General features: G+C 37.7%; 1 protein-coding gene across 1 annotated transcript in view; it reads left to right on the top strand.

The window, feature by feature from the left end:
* Positions 1-728: 728 nt before the first annotated feature.
* Positions 729-10,815, top strand: part of abcb6b (ATP-binding cassette, sub-family B (MDR/TAP), member 6b) — a 33,424-nt gene continuing 23,337 nt past the window's right edge. Inside the window, exons 1-11 of the mRNA XM_056755799.1 lie at positions 729-1,392; positions 1,498-1,699; positions 4,421-4,513; positions 4,589-4,781; positions 4,925-5,046; positions 7,288-7,397; positions 7,649-7,714; positions 7,785-7,910; positions 8,145-8,221; positions 8,326-8,389; positions 8,764-8,849. Coding sequence (XP_056611777.1) covers positions 1,312-1,392; positions 1,498-1,699; positions 4,421-4,513; positions 4,589-4,781; positions 4,925-5,046; positions 7,288-7,397; positions 7,649-7,714; positions 7,785-7,910; positions 8,145-8,221; positions 8,326-8,389; positions 8,764-8,849 — 1,220 coding nt within the window. The 5' untranslated portion in view covers positions 729-1,311. The remainder of the gene's footprint in view (positions 1,393-1,497; positions 1,700-4,420; positions 4,514-4,588; positions 4,782-4,924; positions 5,047-7,287; positions 7,398-7,648; positions 7,715-7,784; positions 7,911-8,144; positions 8,222-8,325; positions 8,390-8,763; positions 8,850-10,815) is intronic.

Raw genomic sequence — 10,815 nt, 5'->3', positions numbered from 1 at the left:
AAGGCCCAGTTGATCGTTTCATATTCACCCATCATCACCATAGCACAGCATAGTCATTTTGTTTCACTTAAGCTTTCAATTTAACTGAATTCAATTGTGTGTCAAATCGGTCAGAAAAAGCTGTACAGTGACACTGGTTATTAAAGGTATTGGCCTCCTGTTAGAGCATATTGTAAGCTCCACAAAACTATGAACTATTTGTTGTATTAACATGAATATTAGCAAAAAAATTGGTAACTAAGTTAAAATGATGTTGCATATGCTGAGCTAAAAGCATGTTTCCAGATATTTACATTTTATGCATTAGGCAGATTCATATTTACATTCAGATATTTACATTTTAAGGCTGTTTCTTGAAATCTTTTTTCTTTTCTTCAAGTTTCACACTATCGTTCTGCCTGAGGTGTTATTTCTCATAAAACTTCATAAGTTTACATAATTTCTACAGTTCTTATTTTTGTACAACTTAGTTGGACTGAAGCATTAATTTAAAACATTTTGACATTTTATAGATGCATTAGGTGTCTTATCCACAGGGAGACGCTGCAAACCACAGAATTGTCTTTTCAACCAGGGACTTGGTCAGGGCCACAGACGTCGATTTCTCAAATAATGTTTCTGTTTTAAGTAGAAATTCTTTGGTGTATATACATGCTTATGAACTTTATCTCGTTTATAATCATATTGAACGTTTAAACTTCAATATATTGCTCCGCAGAAGCTCACGCGGTACCTGTTACTTTTCTCAGCGATGTTAAAGTTGAGCCAATTACAACTGTAACTGGTAGAGGTGTTTAAAAAAACAAATAGAAGTATTTGTGGAATTCAATAAATATGTAGTTACTAATTCTTATGAAAAAATGATACTCTTAAGGATACAAAGAGCCGTAATAAAACGAAAAATGTTTGAGAGTTCAGTGCGCGAGCTGGTTGAGAACAGGCTGTGAGCCAACCGAAGGAAAGAAAAGTCCTAGAAAAAATACCAGCGACCTTTGTTGTTCAAACACTACGCAGTCAATGGAGGAAAACACCCTTTTCAGCGTTAAACGTCGTCAGCGTTTTTGATTTACAGCGCGGGACAAACATTAGAGGCACATGACCACAGGTCTTCCAGTCATGTGAAAATGAAGCCAATGCAAAGTTCCCTTTTAGCTCAATGCACGCACGCACGCAGCTACTAGCACTGCCAGTGAGCGTAACTCACGCGCTACAAAATAAAAGCAATGCAAATTGTTGACTGCCTAATACCCGATGGCAGAATGTTTTCAGGTGATATTTTCGCGAGCTCGATAGTTCACTCCAAGTCAAACAATGGCAAGCAAGCACAATAAAAAACGCACGAAACAAAATGCATTGGAAACTGAACGAGCATCATTTGTGTTGACTGTAGAGGTGAGCATAACCGCTTTTAAAAACGAGAGACGACGCAGGTCGTTCTTGTCACGACTTTGAACTGTAAATGCATTATTTTGTCTTTCTGTTTTATATCAAACTCAGCAAAACCATAAAACAGAGGGACGAGCGGATGTGATCTCCAGGTCGGCATGGCAGGACTTCAGGAGGAAAGTGGGTCTGCTGGTGCCATACATGTGGCCCAGAGGCAGTGTGCTGCTGCAGGGTCTGGTGATGCTGTGTGTTGGACTTTTGTGCCTGGAGCGTGTCATCAATGTGTTTGTTCCTATTTACAGCAGGAATATAGGTAATACTGGATGCACGACACTTATTTATCCTTATTAATTGAATGCATTCAAGAGCAGTAGATCTGTAATGCAGTATGATCGTTTAATAGCACAAGAACTAGTAAGACGGGAAGACTTTTACATGTGACCGGTAGAGGTCAGCATATTAAACCATTTCCTGCTCAACTGGTTATCGGGAGGAATAGATTCAATTTGTTTGCAGAATTGTTGTTCAGACATATAGGCAAATATGCTGAGATTTTTATAAAGCTAATGGTTAATTTATGATGTGTGAAAGTATTTTTTTTTTAATGCATCTAATAATAGAGAAAGGTTTGCAATATCGCCCTACACATACAGGTGAGAAGTTGCCCCGAATAAGCCTCCCATTCCTTTTGTTCTAGGAGACTTTTTCAGGTATAAAAGTTTTAACATCAATAGAGGCATATCACATTGGATTTTATTAGTATGGATTTTAGTTGGGACGGGAATTCCAATGAATCTAAACATCATTCATCATTATCTGTATGTCAGTCTCCACCTTGCAGAACAAAATCAATTTCACCTTTTCTAAGGTGTGATCATGTGTTGTCCACACGTGAAATTCTTGGGCATTTTTGTGAGGCCAGAGCACCAGGTACCTTCTCCATTTTGAATCAATACCGCCTCACCCATACGTACTGGTTACCCGACTAGAGACCTTGGAAATATTGGGAGACACGCATGGCACCTCAGCGCGCCCATCTGAGCCCAGAAAGAGGCCTCTAATGCAGAGACAAATGCACGACAGGGACTTATCTTTTCTCTTAAATGGGTCATATTGCGCAAACTACGTGTTTATCTTTGTCTTTTGGTGTTTTAAAAAACACGTTAAACACAGCGTTACTTTCCATCACACGCTTGCAGTATACGACCAATCACTGGTTAACTGGCCAATCACACCTCGCTTTTCAGAGCGATGAGCTTTGTAAAAAATCAACACTTTTCAGAAAGGTGGGACAAAGAAGAGATACAAACATGCACAGTATGTGGAAAATACTGGGTTTGTGAGCCTTAAATCGTGTATACACATCGCATTACATCTAAAACAAACATGTAGGGGTCACATGACCCCTCTAAATTAAAAACTGCATACTGACCACAATTTTTCCATGATCACAACCATGTGTTTGATCCATGTGTTTAAGGCATGTGTTTAGATGCTAATAATTAGTTTTCTGTGAAAATATTTGTGCTTATGTATATGGATTTCTATACATATATCCATATACTGTAGATATGTGTATTCTACATATACAAGAATGTTAAATTACATTTTAATACCCATTGAAAAGAAATTCATATTTAAAAATGTGAGTTGGAGGAAGAAGCAACCAACAAATGTTCAGCATACATAGGAACTTATTAATAATGCTTAAAAAGCATAGCAAATATTTTTAATATGTCTTGATGACTTAAAGATAGTGACACTAAAGGATGTGTAGGTGTGGCCAAATCTTTGACTCCTATTTATATATGCACAGACTTTTTCCCTTTTCAGAGTTCCCATTCCCTTGCAGGCCAGCTGGATGAGTGAGCAGCCCCTTAAACCTCTCAGTAAAGTCAAAGCCCCCGGTTCACATAAGCCCAAAAGCATCAGACTTTTACAAAAGAGACGTGGGAAAAAACCCAACTATGCTAAACTCTTCCGTGGCTCAGGACCATGTCGATCTTCTTTCTCTGGTTCTCTCCTTCTTTTGTTTCTTGCAACCGTATTTATGAAATTCTGAGTTTGATTCATGAATTCGCTCCCTCTCCCGTCATCCTAGTCCTTCAAGGGTACGTCATTTATTTGATCTCTTCCTGAAGTTGGCGATGTGTATGTCCTTCATCATCGGAGCAGTAACAGCTTTGCATTTGGAGGGACATGAAAGCCGGGCTGGGAGAAAAGTGAGCTTTTGTGTGGCAGAGAGAGATTGAGAGGGGTAATAGGGGAGGTCACCAACCCTGCCAGTCACGATTAGGAGGCATTAGAGGCTTTTAGCCGAGTTAACACGCTGGTACAAGGGCCTTTTTGTCCGCAGCTCCGTCCGCCCCATGCCAGGGATGAAAATCAGCTCTCTCACCATCCATTTCGACGCCCCCAGCTCAAGAAAGAGGAAGAGAGGTTTTGCTTTTGCCCTGGGCATTTTCTCTGATTGTTTTGATTTCTCTCTCTTTCGTCTTAGTCCTTCAACTTTTCAAACGGTCATGAATGTAAATGAATCGGATCGAGGATCTCTCAGCTCTCAGAACAGACCCATGTGTTCACTCTTCAGATACGTTATTCTTTGACTCCTGGCTCAGGCGGTCTCCTTTTGGCTAATTTTTTTGTTCCAGATTCACGTAAAAGTCCGTGAGATGGGAGAGTTAAAATTTTGGAGTAATAAAGTCCTGAAGTCATTAATGAGAATGTTTTATTGTGTTTGTGTAATTTAAGAGAAGAGACACATCTTGGACTCATTAATAGGAAAATAAACTAGCGATATGTGTTCTCATGTGTTTTCTTTACCTCTTTAGATTCCTGAAGATACAATATAAAGGGACAGTTCACACCAAAAATGTTTTATTTACATATCATTTACACCATGCTCTCTATTTTACAATCTCTATTTTACCAAACATGCTACACATGCTCCAGTGGTAAATCACTAAACATATATATGCCGTAGAAACTTTGAAACATAAACACACAAGTTGTTCTTTCATTCCTAATTTTCCAGTGAACCAGCTGTCTGCAATGGAGAGCTGGAGGACCCTGGCCATCACGGTGTGTGTTTACTCTCTCCTTAAATTCTTGCAGGGTGGAGGTGTAGGTAAGTACAAGCAAAGTGTGTTTTTAAAATGCTACATTTACGTCTGCAAACCATCACCTGTCTCCCGCCCCTCAGGTACGTCAGGTTTCGTGAGTAATCTGCGCAGTTTCCTGTGGACGTATGTCGAGCAGTACACCAGCCGCATGGTGCAGGTCCGACTTTTCGCTCACCTGCACGCTCTCTCTCTACGCTGGCACCTGGGCCGCCGCACGGGAGACGTCCTGCGAAGCATCGACCGCGGCACCTCTTCGGTCAACAACTTGCTAAGGTGAAATTTATAGGAGATCTGTTTCAGTGATATCTCACATTGCTGAATGTGACTGCAATAAACCAATCAAAGATCTATGCTGTTGTTATGTTTTGTTGTTATTGTTGCTATGTAAGATAATTGATGTTTGGTTTGTGTTGCAGCTATATTGTGTTCAGCATTGTACCCACTATTGTTGACATCATCATTGCCATCGTCTATTTTGTGACGTACTTCAGTCCCTGGTTCGGCCTCATCGTCTTTATTTGCATGGCCCTCTACCTCAGTAAGTGAAGCACAAACGCACATTTGATCACATTTAGGGATGTCTGTAGAATACAATACAATAAGACTCGTCAATGATTATTCACGTCGTAAAGCTGCAATTCATAACTTTCGGATCTTTGTTGCCATCTCTTTTTTAACCAAACTGCCAGGTTACTTGACGTACTTTTTACGTCAAACTGGCATTTGATGAGAAGTTGCACCTAACAGATCATTACAAAACAATGGCACTGAAATATTTTAAGAGATGTCAGTGTAAGATGTTTTCATTTAAATTAGTATTTAAGTGTTTTCAGTTCATGGACATCATCCAAATCCATAGTATGAATAAAAATATTGTATTTTTTTGTTCTGTTGACACAAAATGAGATATTATGCAGAATCTAGGAAAACAAACAGTTCTGGGGCACCTTTGACTGAAATTTATTTTTTCCTACTATGGTAGTCAATGATGTCCCAGAACTGAAAATTACTAACATTCTTCTAAATAACTTTCTCTTTGTTCATCAGAACATAGTAATTTATACAGGTATGAAATTACAAGAGGTTAAATAAATGATGACTGAATTTTCATTTTTGGGTGAACTATCACTTTAAGGTCAGTCCGGGAAACAGCACCATTATTATTTAACCATATACATGTCTTATATATTATAAAACCTATAACAATCTCAAAAAGAACATGTTGAATAATACTTATTTGATTTATGGAACTTTAACACATTATGAGTCACTTTGATTGTGTTAAATAAAAGGACAACTCAAGGTTGAGGTAAAAGTAACATAAAATATGTTGTCCTTAACTAGACACAGAGATGTGTTCAGTTAAGAAAAGATTGTATTGTTTTTAATACGGATTTTTCTAACACAATGGGTCAATGAGACATTTAGAAAGTTGACGTTTCCTGCGCATGTCTAAATACTCTATGCCAAAGTATATCAAACAGCATTTGATCAATATGTTGTATTTATTTCTAACCTAAATGACTAAATTTGAGTTGTTTTTGCAAGGGATAGTTCCCCCAAACATGATAATTATATCATCATTTACTAACCCTAACCTCAAGTTGTATCGAACAGTATATTTTTCTTTGTTCTGTTGAACACAAAAGAAGACATTTTGAAGAATGTGGGAAACCAAACCGTTTCCGGTCATCATGACTACAATGTATTTTCTTTTCAACTATGCTAGTCAATAGTGACCCAGAAATGTTTGGATACCAACGTTCTTACAAATACATTTCTTTGTGTTCAGCATAATAATCAAACATAAACAGATTTGAAACAACTTTTTTTCGATCATTTTTGGGTAAACGATCCCTTTCAACTAGCATAGATTTTTCTTCTTTATTTAATTAATGCGAAGTCTAGTTTGTTCTAGTTTATATACTGTGCTACACTCCATCTAACATTCTCTTCAAACAATCTCAGTAAATTTCTTATCTTTCTAAGGACATTTTTGCCATGTTTTTTTTTTGTAGCAGATTGCTGTTTAAATATGTTTTTATGAATGCTATAATGTAGATTAATGACACAAGCGAGATACAAATAGCTACGCAGCAGGGTTTCCTCTGGCCCTGTTCTTCCAGAGGTTTAATGGCCTCACACCTGGTCTATGGAAGATACGTTTGGTGCAGCTGGACTCATTCAAGCTTTATTGGACATACAGCACAATATATAAACTAGAGCTGAGATAAGGCTACATAGTAACCATAATAATATACGTTTGCGTGATTGATCACATTTAGTTTCAGTGATGCCCTTTCTGCCATTTTCAGCTGGTATGCATCTTATGTGACCTCCTACGATTAAATTTCATGGGTCATGAATATTGAATTTATGACTTTCTGTCATTTACTATTGCAATAAGTTACAAAGCCATGTTAAGCCAGTAAAATGTACTGCCCTTGTTCTGGCACAGGTGAGAATGCAGTCCTTCTCTGTTGTCCGGAATGCAAAATGAATTAGTGTTTAGGCTTTAAAGGTGCACAAGGGAGCACATCAAATTCATTCTTGACTAAGCCTGAATGTGATCTGAGTCACAGTGTTTATTCTTATGTTTAACGCTGTGATCAGATCACTCCAGCGTGTATAAATACCAAGTGAAAACTAAGATCTGGTTAACATCTTTATGCAGCATGCTTTGCTGTCAACTCATGTTATCTACAGTTCTTGGTAATAAAGTACGGAAGCCGACAGTCGGGAACATTTGACATCCAGCTGAATTGGACTTTGTTTTCAGCTCTCACCATCATCATCACTGAATGGAGGACCAAATACAGGCGGGAAATGAACACCCAGGACAACGACGCCAAGTCAAAAGCAGTGGACTCCCTTCTAAACTTTGAAACTGTAAGTGACCGAATAGCACAGCGAGCTTTCACCAGGTTTGCCTTGAATTGTTGTTAACATTTACATTGATGCATTTGGCAGACGCTTTTATCCAAAGCGACTCACATTGCATTATACTATACATTTGTTTCTAATTATGTGCAATCCCATGGATTGAACCCATGACTTTGGCGTTGTTAGCCCACGCTCTAACCACTGAGCTACAGGAAAGCTAACACTTTTTAAATGTCACAAAATGTCTCCCCATTCAGGTAAAGTACTATAATTCTGAGGGTTTTGAAGTCAGGCGCTTTGAGGATGCTATTCTGAAGTATCAGGTAATTTATCAGCACACCGAGGCTTCAGAATCAGTTGACTGAGGTGATTCTGAATTGTTTTTCTTTTCAGGTTTCTGAATGGAAGACCAATGCTTCTCTGGCATTCTTAAACCAAACCCAGAATCTGATCATTGGATTGGGGTTGCTGGCTGGATCCTTGCTTTGTGCATACTATGTTACAGTGGACAAGTTTCAAGTACATGAATGCTCATGTTTGTGTGTCTCTTGTGCGTCAGATTTATGATAGTTGCCTGTCTAACAAGAAAACAGGCATGAAACATAAACCTGCATTGAAGAGGTAGATCTCGAGATCACCTCAACATTATGTTGGCGAGTTTTGGACGGATAAGCCCCCAATATCCATTAGCAAATTTGAAGTGCTGTAATTGTAACGAAATGATCGTTTAATATTGTGTTGTTGTTTTAATAGGTTGGCGACTATGTTCTCTTTGGAACCTACATTATCCAGCTCTACACTCCGCTCAACTGGTTTGGTACATATTATAGGTGAGATTATAAAAGGAGGATTTGAAGATTTATTTTCAGTTGTTTATTTCTGTCTAAACTCGAGGCTTTTCTGTTTGTTTCTCCTTTGACTTACTGTTGCCCAGAATGATACAAAGCGCTTTTGTTGACATGGAGAGCATGTTTGATCTCCTAACAGAGGAGAAAGAGGTGAGTGGCCGTGTTACAGCCCTGCCGGATGGGACAGTTGTGTTCTTCTAGCATTGGTTGTCTGCGCTTGCTCAAGTGACCCCTTCCTTTGGGAACTTTATCCATAATCACCAACCCAGTTTGCTGACACTCCCAGTTTCTTTCGATTTGATTCATATGCTAATAACAGTTCTAAAACCTTTATTTGATCTTAACTTTTCTTTGTTATTCGGAAAGCTGCACAGCTAATATGCAAACTGATGAGAAAGAGACCTTAACATTTTTGTCATGATTTTCATTTTAATACATTCTTCACGTTTGTCTAATATGCTGCGCACCCGTTCTAGCGAGATACTTCGATCTCATTCTAACCTCAACATACACCTGTTCGACAGGTAAAGGACAATGTGAATGCAGGAGACCTGTTGTTCACAGAGGGGAGAATCGATTTCAAGAATGTGTGCTTCAGTTACACTCCTGGGTGAGTTTTGCTGATGACAATGCGGGATGACATTACTGATAATATATATAGTTTGTCTTGTGACGTACAGTCAGTACAGTCCTCATCTTCTATTGAGGTTTGGTGTAACGCTTTACGAGACTGCTGGTGAACAACCCCCCAGATGGCGGAAAGAGAGCAAAAAACAAAGCACCCGTTTATAAAGATGATATGATTGATCTCTCATTGATTTACTAATGTACTGTCAGTGCTGAAGGGCCCCCACGTAAGCATGCGTGCGGGTTGCAACATGCACAGACAGCGAATGACATGACAGTACTGCGACTGCTCCTTGATCTAGATTTACTGTCATGAGACTTGGAAATGTCACGTGGATAGAGTCCGCATCGATCCAGGAAGTCAAATATACATATCGAATAGGGAAAATCGACTTTTAAATCGAATATTTTTTAATATTATTTTTTATAATAGTTTAGGTCATCACAGAGGGTTCACTACTCTAGCAGTGTCTCCTCAAGAAAGGGGCGTGACAGAAACAGCTTTGGAGGCTTATCCAACCCTTACATCCATTCTATAACCCCATCATCACATATCTTAACAAAATATATCATTTTGGTAACATATTTAATAATAGAGTATTAGAAGTAGTAACGTATTCACTAACAATTTACAGGTATGCGCGATAGAATTGTTTGCCAATTTTTTCCATCTATATAAGTGTTCCGCATATGCAGCTGACATAAAGGAAAAATCCTATCCAGTGAAGTGTTTTCCGTTTTAACTTCTATCTTTGCAATGTCTTAACTGCTGTGAACAACAAACAGCAAGTCAATGTCCGCTAATGTCTGATTCGTGACGTTTTGACTCATTTGAACAGATTCATTTTGTTGAAACAACTCTAATGTCAAACAATGAACTCACGAGACTCACTGAACCCATCAAATCAGTCTCTCAAAACACATCAGAACACAAGCGTGCTTAGACCATTTAACAAGAGTGGTTGGTAAAATTTAGCATTTAAAGTTTATTTATGAAATTTGTATTAAAGAAATATGTAGAATAATTAAGTTCTGAGTTACTTTTGAGTTTTGAGCTAGCTGATTTATTAAAATGTGGTAAAAATAAAGAACGCAAGTGGCAAAATAACAGCTTTTTGTAAAAAGGGCAATAAAGGAGGACTGTGAAGAGTGACAGGTTGTGTTTGTGTCAGATCATTTCATAGCCAATATATAACTTAAATATAAAACTAAATAATAACAACTGTGTAAAAAGTTACTACATTATTATTTTTTTTAATTTCCCTAAATACGTTTTGAAATATTATGGTTATAATGCTAAAAAGTGGATAAGAACTTGTTTTCTTGGCAGTATTAAGGGTCTGAAAACATACAGAGCATCTTTTCTGCAATTTTTATTTCAAATTAGGTAAAAATTTTAGAAGGTCACAGAATTAAGCAAAAATTATTATTTTACCTTAACACAAAATTCAAAATCAGAACAAGGGTCTCTGAAATGGTATCTTATTTTTTTCTGCGGCTGTATATATATATATCTAGAGTGATGGATAAAATGTTGGCGTCGGATACATTGGTGCATCTCTAATAATTTAAAAGTTAATAAAACTAATAAATGCAATTCAATAATCATTTCTTGGAAAATTTAATCATAATAATCATATAATCATGTTGTCATACTGTTCAATTTCTCCAACCTGAAGAATACAAAACCGTTCTAGCTTGAGTCAGACATGACTATGAGCAAAGACTTCATTGAGTCACATGTTAGTGGTTCTAATGAATTCAATGAATTCATTCAGTAATAGTTTCCTCAGACGGAAAACGTCTCTTTTTTTTGTGACTTAATACAACACTCATCACAGTACTGTACTTGTTACGCCTAGTTTATTTTTAACTATACTAAACAGAAAGGTGCCTTGTTATTTTGTAGTTCAGTTCAGACTGTTGCTCACTGCAAACTCAGATTTTTT

The sequence above is a fragment of the Triplophysa dalaica genome, chromosome 8, assembly GCF_015846415.1.
Source record: "Triplophysa dalaica isolate WHDGS20190420 chromosome 8, ASM1584641v1, whole genome shotgun sequence".
In the NCBI taxonomy this organism is placed as follows: domain Eukaryota; kingdom Metazoa; phylum Chordata; class Actinopteri; order Cypriniformes; family Nemacheilidae; genus Triplophysa; species Triplophysa dalaica.
Note: the sequence above shows the minus strand (reverse complement) of the source record. Positions and strands in the feature narration are given on the sequence as shown.